Source organism: Electrophorus electricus, chromosome 23, assembly GCF_041902795.1.
Source record: "Electrophorus electricus isolate QZ-2024a chromosome 23, ASM4190279v1, whole genome shotgun sequence".
In the NCBI taxonomy this organism is placed as follows: Eukaryota; Metazoa; Chordata; class Actinopteri; order Gymnotiformes; family Gymnotidae; genus Electrophorus; species Electrophorus electricus.
Genome location: NC_137519.1, coordinates 14,870,723 through 14,887,500, shown reverse-complemented (window position 1 = coordinate 14,887,500; position 16,778 = coordinate 14,870,723). Strand labels below are relative to the sequence as shown.

General features: G+C 44.4%; 2 protein-coding genes across 8 annotated transcripts in view; one reads left to right on the top strand and one right to left on the bottom strand.

Moving 5' to 3' along the window:
• phkb (phosphorylase kinase, beta) overlaps positions 1-2,295 on the bottom strand; it is a 70,334-nt gene extending 68,039 nt beyond the window's left edge. For 4 of the 5 annotated variants that reach the window (XM_081706200.1, XM_081706203.1, XM_081706201.1 and 1 more), the window contains exons 1-2: positions 2,185-2,295; positions 90-176 (exon numbers count right to left, since the gene is read on the bottom strand). In XM_081706200.1, the coding sequence (XP_081562326.1) occupies positions 90-176; positions 2,185-2,248 (151 nt within the window). In that variant the 5' untranslated portion in view covers positions 2,249-2,295. Of the gene's footprint in view, positions 1-89; positions 177-1,416; positions 1,522-2,184 lie in introns of all 5 variants that reach the window. The other variant, XM_081706202.1, reaches the window with a different exon arrangement.
• Positions 2,296-2,411: 116 nt separating this feature from the next.
• The window catches only part of itfg1 (integrin alpha FG-GAP repeat containing 1), a 96,220-nt gene continuing 81,853 nt past the window's right edge, over positions 2,412-16,778 (top strand). Inside the window, exons 1-6 of one of the 3 annotated variants that reach the window (XM_027018675.3) lie at positions 2,412-2,749; positions 3,241-3,325; positions 3,462-3,604; positions 3,780-3,837; positions 4,019-4,093; positions 4,195-4,289. In XM_027018675.3, coding sequence (XP_026874476.1) covers positions 2,569-2,749; positions 3,241-3,325; positions 3,462-3,604; positions 3,780-3,837; positions 4,019-4,093; positions 4,195-4,289 — 637 coding nt within the window. In that variant the 5' untranslated portion in view covers positions 2,412-2,568. Of the gene's footprint in view, positions 2,750-3,218; positions 3,326-3,461; positions 3,605-3,779; positions 3,838-4,018; positions 4,094-4,194; positions 4,290-16,778 lie in introns of all 3 variants that reach the window. The other 2 variants (XM_081706209.1, XM_081706210.1) reach the window with 2 other exon arrangements.

Genomic DNA, 16,778 nt, shown 5'->3' with positions numbered 1-16,778 from the left:
TAGACCCTAAAACACGCCATTGACTTCACTAGTAAACCAGGCAAGGAGGCAACACTTAAGGAGGCAACACTGGGCCCAGAGGTCCTCACCTGCCCTGTAGAACAGGTCCAGTTTGTCCCACAGAGGCTCATCCTCGCTGTGCAGTACAGACAGCTTGAGGGGTTCATAAATGGAGCCTGAAGACACAGAACACACAGAGCGGTCGAGTGACAATAACATGCACCGTACATCTCATTTGCTCACGCTCACCAAGGGTGCATTCATGCTGAAAAGAGCACAATTCAAAGTCTGCCGTTACGTCAGAGGGTCCTAGTGCAGATTATAGATCAAACCTGTGCTGCAGAGTAGTTTACTAACAGTAAGCTTCATTACACAGGGGCCCACTTAGAAAATCACCTTCTAGTGTGTGACTCGCTTTTCCGGTATATTAGTGCAAAACTTAATGTTTCTGATTTGCCGGCACAACAAAGCAATCCAAGAAGCAAAAAAAGATACAGTTGAAGATTTTTGGCAGTAAATGTTCTGGCAATTGCGTATAGATTTTAAATTGAAGTCGCAGGCAAGAGTGTGGAGTGGAACAGAGACCCAAGAAGAGAAAAGTGCAGGCAGCTTTTGAAGGTGGCGTGAGTCTCAGGGAACCCCCTCTGTGGAAGCACTATTTCAGACACATTTAACTTTGGAGTGATTTACATTTTAATGGAATCGACCTAGGGTCAATTCCTCGGGTACTAAAAATTCCCATTTCTGAGCAAATTAGCATAATTTCCATCAGCTTTTAAGTAGCTAGGACAAAGCCATCTCTTTAAAGATAACACTGGCCAAGCTGTGCACATCTAACAGGCAAACGAAAGATTCATCGCATTTCAGTTCACTTATATGTATATAGTTTACACTCTTCATGTTTCGGTCGCTTGGTAACCTTCTAAGAAAACATTTGATTGAAAAACAATTTTAAAAAGATGACAGAGAAGAAAGAGAGTGTTGGCCCACAACAGTAAATTTGTTAAGTGATTTATAAAGAATCTACACAGTCTATCACACACAGATTAAAAATATGTTTGGATATGGGATCCAGCACTGATCAGGTAGATTATTTTAGAAAAATAATTATTAAAATAGCAGTGATACTGGGGTCAACTATACTGGTGAATGTTCTGAAATTAGACTTGCAACAGCGTGATTCATATTCATTCATGATTTTTAGAAAGGTGTAATAGAAAGAAAAATTATTAGTAGTAGTGGTAGTAGTGGTAGTAATAATAACAAGTCTAGAAAAAAAAATGTCCATGGTGATGGGATTCTATTGTTCACGTGACTCCACGTCACTTATCAGGATATAAATATTCATCTATGACGTTCCCGAAGACAGCGGCGCGCTCGTCCAGTGAGTGGCGTGACGTGTGACGCACGACTTACCATAGCTTTCTGGTTTTGGTGGGTGGCCGCAGCTGTGTGTGGCAGCGGTGGCCATCACGGGTTAGAGGGAGAGCTACAGCGATCCTCTCAGATATGTTACACACACTACCGGAGCAGGTTAGAGTAACAGCGACAGATTACACAGCAAGGCACCCGAAAACCCAGCAACAAAATAACACGGCTCCAGCTAAAGGTGAACATGTACTCGAAAAGTCAGGATCTCTAATTATACATACATGTCTCCAAGCCGTGCATTTCATTATACGTTTCTGTAGTGAATTTCCGCTTGTCTAATAAAACAAACAAATGGATTATAGAAGCAGCGAGTCCGGTGACTATCTTAATGAACGTGTTTTCTATGCCAAGATACTGTATGAAGGAGGTTTAACTTGATAACCCCTTTAATAAAATGTTGGAGCTCCTCATTTTAGGGGAAGCTGCACTGCTAGTGACCTCGAGTTTAGCAACTCTATACTGCAGCTGGGCCTTCCAGTAACAAGGCAGAGATGCAGGGTCCTGTTTTATGTTCAGCCAAACGCTAATCCTGAGTATCGACTTGCTTTTCTGCTCTTAAAATAACACTGGACTCACAAACTTCCCTTCTGACCTTTAAGGCTCGTGTGTCTCGCTCGGTGAGACTGTCGTGCAGCAGAACATGCAGACTGACAACGGCGCAAATACGCATTAATTACACATTAAATACACATTAAATACGCTCTAAATACGCTCCAAATACACCGGGAGTGCTTCCATGTGAGAATGGCAAACCTGAGCGTTTGGATCTGGCTTTAAACTCCAGCAGCTTCCAGCCCACATCAGCTAAGCTGGACATGTTTACTGTAGCAGCCGCGCGACACCACGCGCGTTACGGCAGCGTCGCGGACGCGGCCGCACCGTGACGTCACATGCATATGATATGTGCTGTTTTAACCGCACGCACCGATTCATATATATATATATTTTTAAATAAACTCTATAAAGTTTAGAGTCTGGCTTCGGACCGGTGCGGCACGTTTCGGTCTCATTCTCGAGGTCCGTGCTGTCAAAACTCCGCGAGCGTCGCCTCATGCCGTAAAGCGGCTCCTCGTGTCGTGTGCGGTGGGCGTGCGCGAGGAGGATGCTTCTGTCAGAGTTAGCGTTCAGGCTTTAGCGATGTTTCTGTCAGGGCTTTTAACGCTTTGGGCGACCACTTTCACACTTTCGGGACATTATGTCGCGTTTGCGCTGCAAGACGTGAGCAAGGATTTGTTCGGGTCGGAAAACCACGGCACGGTAGCCGCGTTTGGAGACTTCAACTCGGACAAACAGACGGATATCTTCATCCTCAGAGGCCGTGAGTGGTTAGCTTATCTTAGCTTAGCTTAGCTTAGCTTAGCTTAGCTTATCTTATTTTAGCGAGCTGAACATCACAAAAGTTAAATAAACGTCCGTGTGGACCCGTAACTTTATAATGAATCCGTAGTTTACTTGATTAAGTTTATGATTGGTTTATTTCTCCACACAGCTGGGTAGTGTATTCTACAGCTCCGCGCTGGTGGTCGTTATCTTATCTTATCTTATCTTAGCTAGCTGGGCTAGTTCACTTACTCCAGGTCTTCTCAGATGAACTACCTGATACGGTTATAATTAACTAGGATTAAAAATGGTAGTTAATAGTCTGTGTTGTCAGTCCTCACTAATAACCGAACCACATTTTTTCTGCTCCTTGTGATACACATTCTCAAAATAGTATTATTCTGCATATATCCGATGGTGTTTTTTTTTTATGTTTGTATTATATATGTGTATGTATGTTCTTGTAGATAAATAGTTCCTTTTTTTCAGAGACTGAGCTGTTGATTTTCTTGGCTGATCTCAAAGCTCCCTATTTCAAACCTAAAGTGCATCTCACCAAAGACGCTTTCCCACGGTAAAATGCTAAAAAAAAAATACATTAAAAAAAAAATACTATCGAGGGGTCAAAATATGGTGACCTCAGTAGCGACTGACAGCTGTTTCCTGTGCTGATCCGTACGTCTGAGGCAGAGTGACTCTTGCTCTTTCAGTGACATTTCCGTCATCACTAGCGTAGTCCCAGCGGATTACGATGGAGACTCTCAAATGGACGTCCTTCTCACTGGTCATCTGAAAAACTCCGACCCCGGGCAGAACAGTGTGTTCATCTTCTGGGGGAACAACCAAACTTTGGGTAAAGTTTTAAATTTAGTATCCGACAGCTATGTGAATCCTCAGTGTGCCAGTTTATGAAATAATCTGTTTTAAATGGTCTTATGTATTATGCATGCAGGCAATTAAACAATATTGTAAATGCACAGTGTTAGTGCTGGTTAATTACAGGAGTTCTCCATGATGCACTCTTACAGATCAGAGTGGGAGGGTTGACCTTAATAACACCTTTCAGGACCAGCCTCTTGTCATGGAGTAAGTGCACTTTGACTGCATGTATGTGGCCCTCCACGAGCTCCTGTGGGTCTGGCACATGCCAGCAGTAGTCACAGTAGAGACTGACAGAGTGTTTTGAGATGCGCAGTAGTGTAGAGTCGAGACAGACAGAGTGTGAGATGGAGTGTGATGCGACTGTCTTCCATTCCCTCTATTGCAGCTTTAATGGGGACATGGTTCCAGACATTTTTGGAGTTGTGGATGGTGCTCCAGAAATTTGCTACCTGCGCAACAGGTGAGGCCATTTTAGGAGCTCTGCCTCCTTAATCGTGTCTCAGTATTCAGGGTTGATACTGTATTGATTTTCTGTTGTGTTTTTGTTCCTTCATTCTTCAGGAAGCTGAGATGTGAGAAAGCTCTCAGCAGTGGTGTGACTATCCGTGTTCCTCACTCCAACGCCTTCATTGACCTTAACAAGGACTTCACTGCGGGTGAGTGGCCTGCTGCGCGTAATGGTGTTTCTTTTAAGTCGTGGTGATTATGGTTAACGCTGACATTCATATCTGATACTGTGGATATCTTGGTTGTAGAGAGAATGCCTTATGCAGCAAGGCGCAGGGATGTAGGGTGAAGCAGGCCTTTGTCCTTGTGTTTGTTGTGTGTGAATTCAACTTCTGAAGTTGCTCAAGGTTTACAGGAGTTTAGTATATCATAAGCTAACCTGACACTGTTTTAATAGAGGTGTGATAAAAATGCCACAGTGAGTGAGTGCATCCTGTGCAGATATTAAAAATGATTTTAGTCATACGGTTTATAACCCTGTGGGCTACTGACTTTTTGAGCTGAAAGTTTCTTTATTGTCCAAAGTCTTGCACATCTGACATTGTGAGCATCAGAGGTAATGAGAGGCAGGGGTTCACTGCATCTGTTAAACTCTTTCAATCTGAAACCAGCATTTTGCAGCCAAAATAACTCCTTATCTTCTCAGTATAATAACTCAGGAATGTCTCCACGCATCAGTACGCTACAGATAACTGTCGGTAGAACGCACAGTTTCTAAAAATAGCAGTGTCACTACTTTGTGGTGCGTGATCTCCAAGTAAACACCTAAAACATCAGCACTCCTTCAAAACACACATTATTTTCTATCATGTCTATTTTCTTTGCGTCACGCGCGTAAATCGCGATGTTTACTTTGAGCCGGGACTTTCATTTTGTGTCTCTGAATAAATATCATGCCGTCATCACTGTTGCCAATTCATCAGAAAGGTTAGAGGGGAAATAAAGGTTTCATCCATTTTCCACAAAACAAACACGGATTCTTTTACACTATTATTATTTACTTCTAGTGTTTCTGAAATGTTTGTATAATGTTTCAAATCAAATTTATTTTAGATCACCAAACTTTAGCCACTGAAAAAGCATCTTTGAGCAGGGCCCGTTCACTGCAGTATACAGCCTGTGTTGTCTTCAAATGTCCAGATCCCCAGTTAGCAAGCCAGTGGCAACAATGGGAAGAAACGGCTCTCTGGCAGGATTCAAGTGTTCAAAAGGCAGTTAGGTGATACTACACACACAGCACACTCTCCAGCACACTCTCTCTGGGCAGACATGCAACAAGATTCAGCTTTTCCACAGAAAACTGAGACAGGCACATCGTGGCAAGAGCGTGGGTGGATTCCACTGGTTATTAGCTGAGATACTAGCCATATTGGCCCTGAAGAAATAAAATCCAATAAAATAATAAAAGATGGATTATTATATAGTATACACGTAATAATTTTAAATTATACGTGAGAGAGAAGGTGTCTTCTGAAGAGGTGAAACCACATTAAGACAGAAAAGCTGCATTTTATATCTTTATATCTTATCAGTCCATGTCGTTCTAAATTTCAGGGAGGGTAGATCAGTTCTTTTTCTTTGCGTTTCCTCAAATTTCATTTTTGCCATGGCAACAGCTGACAATGCAAACTTACATTATTAACACAAAGTCCATTGGCATAAAAATGAGTCGGCGGATTAAACTCCTGCATTTACAAAGTAGGTTTGGGTCAGAATTACATGCGCATTTATTGATTGATTGATTGATTGATTGATTGACGTCCTCTGTTTCTTCATGTTGTTGTGTTCTCAGGGCTTTTAAAGTAGGCTGTTTTTTTTTCACTTGATTCTGAATTGTTAAGTTACACTCAAGTTTGAAAGAGTTTGGATGTTTTTTGTTTGTGTTTGTCTGTGACAGGAATCGATGTGGAGGTTATGGACTGTGGATGTCCCAAAGGGAAAAGAGATGTTCTGAACAGGGTTTGTGTGTGTGAGAGAGAGAGAGACAGAGGGAGTGGGTTTGTGTATCTGTTGGAGAAAGAAGGTGAGGGTTTGTGTGTATTAAGGAGAGAGAGGGGTTTCTGTGTGTGTGAGAGAGAGACAGGAAGTGGGTTTGTGTATTAAAGAAAGGGGAGTTGTGTGTGTTAGAGAGGGAGCGGTGTATTTGGTGAGGGTTGGAGAAAGGGTGAGTTTGTGTATTAGAGAGGGGGGTTTGTGTTGGGTAGAGGGTTTGAGTGTGTTGGGGAGAAAGAGAGCGATAGAGGGGTTTGTGTTTTTTAAGAGAGGGAGTGGGTTGTATGTGTGTGTGTGTGAGAGAGAGAAGATTGGGAGAGAGAGGGTTGAGAGAGAGTGCCTTTTCATTCTCGTGATGGTTTAGGCCCAGACGAGTTTTTTAAATGCCCCTTTAAGCTCTGCACTCATGGATTGAAACATTTTACGGTTTCACAGTTTTCAACTTGACCGAGGAAGGCGAGGACTGCCATTTTCCTCACCACTGAATAAATAAATTGCCTTCATCCGCGAGATTGTTTTTGCTGGCTGTTTGTCACTCGTAATCCTGTCAGTGAGACAGAACGCTGTCTACACCGTGCTTCTCCACCCCAGAGGTCTGAGTCTTAAAGCAGCCATGTGTCAGAGCTGTAGCTCTGCCTGCTGTTTGCTCATGGGGCCAAGATGTTTGAACTCTGGGTGTAATTAATTAATAATTAAACCGCGTAGAGGTTTGACAGAGTGCACTCGTAGTCCGCTGGGCTACAGTGAATCATGGCCAACTTTCTCTTCCTGTCATGCTGGCTTTAGTCATAGAGATGTAGACAGGAGTTCAGTTTGATGCCTTCTTTGGTTTTTTGGTGGGGGGCGTTGATCTTTGATGATGGTTTTTGATTTTGTTTGTTTTGAAACCGAAAATGGCATTATCATTACATATCATAATTATATAACGAAACACAACGGAAGCAAAACACTTCAGTAGGCGTGTGTGTGTGTGTGTGTGTGTGTGTGTGTGTGTGTGTGTGTGTGTGTGTGTGTGTGTGTGTGTGTGTGTGTGTGTGTGTGTGTGTGTGTGTGTGTGTGTGTGCGCGCACTGACGTAAGCTCTGCCGCTGGCCTGTGGGGGACCTTGCTGAGCTGGCCTGCTCTAGGTCCCTGCAGGTTCTCAAGGCTGTGGAAACAGCTTTCAAAGGCGCTGAAAGCATCACTCATATTCAAAATATCTTCTAAATCCCATCCATCAGCCTTTTTTTTTTTTAAATTTGCTCTTGAAAATGAATCGAGCTGTTGAAGTCTCTGACTGACGTCCGTGCTGATCTGAAGGGTGAAGGGATTCTGTCAGTCACAGCGCCATGGTGAGTTCGCTGACCTTCATAAAGCTCATGACTGCCACTCCAGTGCGCCGTAGGTACACTGTTAACACGGTCCTGCCAGATTTGTGACCACTCTCAGAAAATCCTTGCAAATCCCAGAGGAATTTGGGTATTTTTTTTATTGATTGTTAGATTGTGTAGTTAAAGTGAAGTCTTAAAGACCTAATGGACAATCGGTCATTGATTTGGCGAGAGGCTAAAGAGATCAATTACTCTCAATTAACCCCCCTACAAACACACACACACACACAGCCTCTACTCCCCAAAACAGACATCCTGTCTTCTCAGCAACAACTTGGCATCTGCTCCCAAACCATCTGGAGTTTGTCCCATAGTTGGCGCTATCCCCCTGCTGCCAGCTCGGAGTGGCAGGCCGTGGTAGAGGAAGATCTCCCTGAGTCCTGGCAGCACAGAGGACACACAACCTTTTACTGGAAGCCAAGAGCAGGAAACACAACAGAGGAGAAAAGGAGCCAGTCTGGCCTGCTTGTTCTGCATTAGTGCGGGCGTAGTGGGGCAGGCCTGGGGCTGTGTAGCGTGCTGAACTCTTGCTGAACTCGGACGCTGGTCGTGTCTCCAGTCCCAGCAGTGCTGGAGAGGGTCTGAGTACTTGGACACTGCTACCTGTATGACCTCAGAGCTGAGGAACGCTTCCCTCTGGCTGTGTTACCTGTGTGGCCTACTGTGTTGAGAACGGTGGGGGATAAATCATGTCTATACTGCTTCTACAGTTCCAGTCATGCACAACATGCCACGGATCTGTAGCACATCCACATGCTCTGGTCTTTAGCACAGTGGCGTGAGGAGGTGCATCCAGTCCGGTGTTCAGATACAAAATGGGTGTGAACAATGCTGCATTGTGGGAGTAGGCAAACGTGTGCCTTGCTGCTGCCCCCTGGAGGCTGTGCCCTCTCGTAGGCCATAGCTGATCTGGGCTGTTCCAGGGCCGCACCGGGCATCTCGTGTAGCGTCCACTGTTGATTAGCCTTCAGTCTCCCAAAAGGGGAAAAGGAAAAAAAATTCCCTTGAATAGTGCTTAGATGGTGATTTGTTGTGGAAGGTTTCAGTGGCAATTGGTGTGGAATTTTCTTTAAAAAAAAAATAAAAATAAAAAAAAATAATAAAAAAAAAAATATATATATATATATATATATATATATATATATATATACATATCCTGTTTTTTTAACGGAAGGTTCTCTGGTACCTCGTTGACGGGTTTAACGATGTTCCTGTTAAACAGCGGATTTGAGGAAAAAAAACAGCACGTTAACTGCTAAATAATCATAAGTGGTGTTATACACAAATGTGCACAAAAAACACAGAAGCTGCCTTGTGGCCAGTTGCTAGGCAACACGGCACAGCACCACAAGCTGCAGCCAATTAGATGGCCTTTTGCGAGGAGAGAGACAAGTTAATTGTAGAGAACGCAAGAGAAGCAGATTTCCAGCGTTGGGACTGGTGAAGTGGGTGCTGATCGGATCCTTTTCTGACAATCCCCCGCAAGGATGAATAGCTGGCTCCTCGATGCTGCGCGCTTTCACGCTCCTTCTCGGTTCGGTTCGTTTAGGTTCTGGAACCGATATCTGTACGTTAGGTCAGGATTTCCGTGGTATAATTACTGACCCTGTGAAAGTGAACAGCCTTTGAAGGCACTGGTGGAGACGTCCGAGTCTCTCAGTGTGAGTGGACGTGCACACACACGCTATGAACTATAAACACGCTGTTACTACGGCTGCAATCACGGGACAGATTCCCTCTGCCTGGTTTCCACATAGCTTTGCTCAAAATGCAGCATGAAGGCCCTGAGGAGACGAGGAGAAAATGATTCTTTGTGTTCTAATCTCTCTGCCGTTTGTATTGGAACGTACAAAGTGTTCCTGGGAAAAAGAATCTCACCCATGGAGCAGATTTAGAGCTTCTCCTAGATGTCAGTGCCTTAAACACATTGAGAGAATTTAGTCTCTGTGTGTGTGTGTGTGTGTGTGTGTGTGTGTGTGTGTGTGTGTGTAAACACACTGTAAACATTTCAGCCTTGCCCTGATGGGAGGGTTAATGTTTCACTGCTGCTGTGTGTTTTAGAGCCCAGTAAAGCAAATGGGCTTCACTTTAATAACCTCCTGACCCCAGGTCAGTGCCAGCCACATTAATGATGAGGGACAGGAGTGGTCCGTGATGCCTCTGTCAATACAGAGTGTTTTCACTCTGTGTATTCGGTGGGGGGTGTTGGGGATATTTGTCCCAGGGTCAATTAGTGACTGTAGCAAATGGAAAAGCTTGGCAACTACAGTTTCTCTCTCTCTCTCTCTCTCTCTCTCTCTCTCTCTCTCTCTCTCTCTCTCTCTCTCTCTCTCTCTCTCTCTCTCTCTCTCTCTCTCTCTCTCTCTCTCTCTCTGTCTGTCTCTATCTCTACCCCTCCTTCTGACTCTGTCCGTCACACTCACTCTCTCTCACCTTCTGTCTCTCACTCACTCTCTCTGAGGTCAGAACATGACCAGTTTTGTCTCCTGGTTCTCTGCTGTCATTTTAAGCCTGATAAGGTAGACTCAATATAATCCATAATGATGATAACTGTCTAGCACATCTATTCTGGTTTGGAGATACACGTCTGACGTGTTTCATATCAACACTCTTCTGTAATAATACAGGAATCTGAGCCTCACCCTCGTAAACACCATTATCTTCTGCGTGCCATGTTGCGAGGTCACGCGGAGACTCTTAACACACATAATCAGTGTGAGCATAGCATTCCCGTTCCGTACAAACAGCGAATCTCACACCCCATGCTAATCAGGTGGCTTTGTTAATGTTGACATACAAACTCTGTCCTTTTTAAAAACAATGTCTACAAAATATACATGGTCTTATTGAAACAGACGAGCACTCTGGACATTTGAAGCATTTGTAAATACCAAACAAAAATGAATTTGTGCTAGATATTGTGAATTTAATTGGAGCATGGAGACAACGAGACAGGGTTAGTCAGCAGACAGTGCTGTCGTGTGATATTGTGTAGAAGTTTCTTTAGTAAGGGTTAGGGTTAGGGTTAGGTTAGGGTTAGGGTTAGGTGCTAGATCAGGAGATCTGAATTACTGCTTAATTTTTATATATTTAAATGAAAATTCAATTACTGAAATTGATTTTTGTTTGTTGCTGCTGTTCTGTCTTACTGTGTAGTGTTTCAAGATTAGTGTGGTTCATTAAAATATTTCGGCACCAGTTCAATCCAGGTAGTGTGTTTGGCTGTGTGTAAGAGTCTGCTCACCTGTAGCGTGTGTCTGTGTGTGTGCCTTCACAAAACATTTTATTCTAGTCACAAAGTGAAATAGTTATGTAATATTTTGTCAATTTTTTTTACTATTGAAATTGTAAATTAATAAACGCGCGCACACACGCACCACGTATTCACTGTTAATGAAATAGCGTTACAGAATCATTTATACTTCCTGTTATATTTAAGCCTTTTTCTCATGCGTGCATACACACACACACGGTGATTTCCATGGTCTCAGTCTCAGCTTTTTACTGCAGTACACATATTGCTTTTTTCAATTCTCTGCTCTAGCCAGAATTTGGGGGAGGGGGGGTGGCTGTATATGGTTTTTATATATATATAATATAATTATAATTTTGCATGTGTGTAAATTGGCTGGTATAATCCGCACTCCCTGCACCCAGGTTGTTCCTGTAATGGTGTTAGAGGATTATTCCCCACTGGGAATCCCATCTTTCCACGTTCCTGTACCGTCGTGAAGCGCTTATGAATGAGGTGCTCTGGAATTCTGGGATTCGAGGCACATAGTGAAGTAGCTGGGCTTGTATGTAGGGCACACACACACAGGCTCTGGGCTGAGCAGATCCCCTGACCTCATTCAATGCACCCACGTACACCCCCCACCAGTCTGTAAGAATAAGGATGCCTGATGTTCGTGATTCCCACACACTAGCTACAGTGTTATGAACAGAAGCAAATAATGTGCATGCACGTGCACACACACTCTCTCTCTCTCTGTCTCTGGCTGTTTCTCTCACTCCTATAGGCCAGATCATTGGCTGGCCTTGTATCTTCCAGTGATGAGGTATGTTGAGTAAGAATGCCTCTGCTCAGAACTTCACCCTTGCTGGCATGGTTTACGCCCAGTCTTGTATCCCACCTGGACTTCCTGCTGCTGCCACATGGGGTGATTCAGACGTGTTTTCTTACTCCAGGTTTCCGTTACAATGTGCTGTAATGAGGTGTTGACCTTCACAAAACATAAACCAGTTTTATATCCACGGGAGATCTGGAATATCTTTTTGTGTATGTGGCGGGGGTTTCCTCTCCTGCGTTATTCCCAGAAGTGCCCTCTAGAGGGCGCTGTGCCGCGGCACTGACCTGGAGAATAGCTTTTCCCTGCTCCCTCTCTCCACGCGCGGCATTTGAAGTAAACTGTGCAGCAGACGGCTCGCGGGAGAACCTTCAGAGGAAGGAGCTGTGGAGTGACATCTCCCGGGTGACTCTGTGATGCTCAGAGAGATTCATCTTCAAAGGAAGACGTGACTGGCGAATGGTCTCAGAGCTGCTTCCTGTCCCTGAATTTGAAACAGGAGTATATAAGCGTGTATGGTCCACTTTGACCATTTGTCATCTTGTAATTCTCTCTCTCTGTCTCTTATCTACCTGTCTCCTCTCTCTCTCTCTTGCTTGCTTGCTTGTCCCCCTCTCATCCCTCCATCACCCTCTCTTCTGACCGTAGTATCTATTTCACCGATGCCGGTCGTGACATTTCTCAGTTAATGCCAGAGACTGTTCGCTGCTGCGTAGCCGTACCTGAGAAGGGCACGTTAACGGTCCCGGGGGTGGGGTGGGGTGGAGTTCAGTTAGGAGTCATTATCGAGGTGAGGTGGGGTTGATCAAAAGCTGGCCCAATGTGTGTTCATATCATCTCCACCCTCTCCTCCCACCCCGTGTTGGGTTTTTGTCCACATGCCACTGTGGTTTCTGTATTCGCTCCCAATTCACCAGCGCGTGATTCCCGCAGTTCCGTCTGTTGGCTGGATGCCGTGTGCTGGATCCTGCCAGCTTTCCGATCCCCCGGAGCTGAGCAGAAGTTTGCTAACGGAGAGCGGCGTGCATGCGTGCAGTGTGGCGTTGTGTCGTCTGGAATTGAGGAGAACGCAGGAGAGGAGAATACAGCGTAATTAACAGCCAATCAGAAGCCTGCCTGCGCTGCATGTGCCAACGGCCGTTTGTCTCCATGGCGATTGCGCTGATGGCCATCCACGTTTAACCCCTCGCACTCCACCTTGCTCGCTCAGAGTTGCCAGTTGCACATAAAAGTCTTTCATAAAGACTAATCCCGTCTTGTTCATCCCAAACTAATCACAGCTGTTTGAGCCCTGCCTCCACTTGCCACAACATCGTCATTTGAGTGTTTGCTCTATAGGCATGTATGGCACTAATGGTCAGTCTGCCTTTCAAATGCCTTCAAATGTTGGAGTCTCATTCAGGGTGTGTTTATACTTGCAGTTCGGTTCCCTTGGTCTGGACCAAACAAGAAAACAACACATTGTTGCGATTTAGTCCAGGTTTACTTAGCATTCACATTCTCAAATTGAACAATTGGATGAAAAATAAGTGAAAGTGATGTATGACATCTATTTTGTGAGAGAATCACATGACCACCTTGGGCATAAAGCACTCATCAGGTGGCGTGTACCTGGTCTTGTTTTTACCATCTTGTGACATCACATCCTGTGGTTTGGATGCCTTCTGTACTTCGAACGAACCGCACCAGAAATGGACTGACACCCACCTGCTCAGGCAGTCCACTGATCTCTGGTTCACCAGAGTTTGAAAGGAAGCGGACACTAACAACCCTCACTAACGGAGCAGTTGCACCAGGGGTCATTTTTAATCGAAACAAAGTAAGAACAAGTGTGAACACCCCTTTAGAAAGCAGCTATGTGTGTGACCATTGAGGTGTACCAGATGGAGAGGTTTCCTGTGTCTGGGACTTGGAATCACCTGCTGTATAGGGGGCGGGGTTTCACGGGGCACGACTGCTTCAGTCTCTCTCAATCTCTGCCTCTCTCACACAAGTGTGCGCGCACACAGACCCCCATCTCACAGCACCACTGCAACCTGATACGCTTTGTGTGCAGCATATGTTCCTGTTGGCATGGCAACTGTCTCCCTATATCAGGCAGAGGAAGGTAGTTTAGAGATGGCTGGCTTTCCCCCACGGTGCAATAGGCAGAGTTCACACCATCTAGGACTGACAGACGCAAGCTTTCTTCTGCAGTAACCAGCAGCGTGAGGGAGCCCTAACGAGAGGCCCGGACCGGCCTGGGCTTGCACTCTGCTAGACCGAGCAGAAAGGGGCTGTACACCTCAACCTGTACTGCGTCGACACGACCGGCCGTCTGAAGTTCTGACAGCCCTGTCCCCATGGCGTGAGACTGATTAATTTCACAGCCCCTGACACTTGTGGCGGGGTGTTGCAGGGCTATAGAGAGATGCTTAGTTTTCAGCTCAGGTTTGCGAAGGCTATTGCCTGTTATCTCTGAGCCGAGGCGTTTACCGCCACCCTGAGCGAGATGCAGCCCTGCTAATGGAACAATCTTGGAGAAAGCACATTTGAGATAAGGATGGGGGGAGGGGGGAAATAGACAAAAACATGACAGAAAATCTCCCTGTGTTGAGGGGAGAGTGGGGGGGGGGGGCTGGAGAGAGAGAGGCACCAATGTTAGAGAGCCTAAGCTAAAAGCTCTTCAGACAGCTGAGCTACCTTCAGCTCCTGAATGAAATGGAGATTTCCTTCCCTGTACTTTTTAAAAAATACTTATCAATTAAAAAACTTCCAGAAGTTGTGAACCTGCTCTCAGGAGAAGAGCTTTTATTGATCAATCTCTGTCTGTCTGTCTCAGCGTTGAGAGATGCCTTGTGGCTCATCTTGGTGTGTGTGTGTGTGTGTGTGTGTGTGTGTGTGTGTGTGTGTGTGTGTGTGTGTGTGTGTGTGTGTGTGTGTGTGTGTGTGTGTGTGTGTGTGTGTGTGTGTGTGTGTGTGGTTCTCTGCTTCCTTTGTTCTCAGAAATGAGGACAGGAGTTTTAGAGACCACTCCTAACACACACACACAGCTCCTGTCTGTATGGGAGACGTCACCTGGGGACACGTGGAATACTAAGTGGGTGTGTCCCAGCCAGTGGTGGCGGGGGGGTTGGGACACACGTGTCCCCACTGTGACTTCTCAGTAAGGCGCAATGTCTCTCTCACACACACACATCTGTATGAATATGAATACCAAGGGAAATTCATCTCTGTTGTTATTTTATGTCGATACTTTCCCGTCTCTTCGCCGGGAGCTCCAGACTTCTCCTAGTCTGGCAGACTCTTTGATGTTTGTCACCTTCAGCGACTGCGTTCTGACTGACACCGGTGTAGTTACCATGGCAGCAGACTTTAGGCCCGCAGGCTGCTTGTGGCTGGTGGGCTGTAGTCTGTGATGAGAACACTTGAGCTTTGTAGTGGTGTGTGTGAGAGAAACCCATCCAGGTGTGAAACCCTTTCTCCTCTCTTCCTGTTCTTCGATGAACCACAAGTTTAAATGCACTCAGTAATATTTTAATCCCATTGTCACTTTCAGATGTTCAGGCAGTAGTACTAGTTCCACGCCTAACAGGAGGGATTTTGCAAATATAATAAAGATTGAATTTTTTTTACCAGAAATTTTGGAGGTATGCCTGTGTGGTGCCTGTGTATTCTGCTTTGTGGACATTTAAATGCCAGAAACAGAAGTGAGCAAGATTTTATTTGGAGGAAATTATGCAAATATCTAAACCATCACAGGTATAAATCACAGGTATCCCCACTCGGAGACAAAATTATATTGGTGTAATTAATACAAAATGGAAAACTGCAGTTATGTAAAAATCATTGTACATTGTGGATTCTGTATGTGGCAGCAGAGTGATCTAGTACAGCACCACAGATATGAAACCTGGACATATTTACACCTGTCCACCTGTCCCAGCACAGCTAAATAGTCCCTGTACCTAAAATACAGCCGCAGCAAACACAAACCTGCCCCAAACACTTCCAAACAGATCGCAGATTACAGCATCATAATCTAATGAAATCCAAAATGTATGCATTCGTTGATGCAAAATATCAGAGCGAGCGTACAGCTGTAAACCTTGCAGCAGAAGACTTGAACAAGGTTTTCTGCCAACTGGCAAGAAAAGGAAAATGACTCAAATCTAACTGTGAAAATAACCCCAAAAAAAGAAAAACAAAGGGAAGGAGGATTTGACAAGATATTTTTAACATGTAAGAAAGTTCAAAACTGTCCAACAGAAAACAAGAGATTAACCAAATGACTAAATAACCAACAGATTTATATTTCATTTACAGCATTTATCAGATGCTCTTATCCAGAGTGACAAAAATGCTTTGTCATTTCCTCATAGAATACATCCTAGTACAGTACAGTAGGTTAGAGTCCAATATACCAATGAGTTAGAATACTGTAGAATACAGGGATCACTGATGATGCCTAGAAGTGCAAAATACATATAAGCTCTATAACAGACAACAGTCAGTGTAATAAACAATAAGTTCTAGACTTTGTCAGCCAATATAGGAGCAGGGTCAGAGGTCATTTAAATACTCCACAAATAGATGGGTCTTCAGTCTGCATTTGAAGACTGCAAGGGACTCTACTGTCTGGACAGCCAGCGGAAGTTCGTTCCACCATCTGGGAGCCAATACAGAGAATATTCTCCATGCTGGTCTCTGTGAGACTTGAGCCTGGTGTTTCAAGCCAAGCTGTACTTGAGGTTTGGAGTGCTTGAGGTACAAATCAGGCTTTTACTAGAATACACAAAGCAGTATAACAAGAAAAAAGAAATAATAGTTCACACTAAAAATGGATCAGTACATGAAGTACATTAAGCAAAATGGAAAATAACAATTAACACAAATTTTGGCGCTTTAGGCTAAAAACAATGTGCTCCTTGAGAATATAGCTCCTCGTGAACAGAGTTCTTATTAACCCAAATATATAATACCCGTGATCTATTTGACTCGAGCAATTACACAGGTATTCTGCAAAACTGCAGTCTAGCCAATATCTCCTGTAATGAACTGAATATTAGTTCCGTTAACATACTTAAACATAATGTCTTATCAAAAAATTAAGTTGAATTCTTACCAAATCACCAAACATCACATCTGCACATTGCATACACAAACAAAGGGAAACAATTGACTTGTTTCAGTCCTGAGAAAGCATTTGATTCACTTTGGCACAATGGACT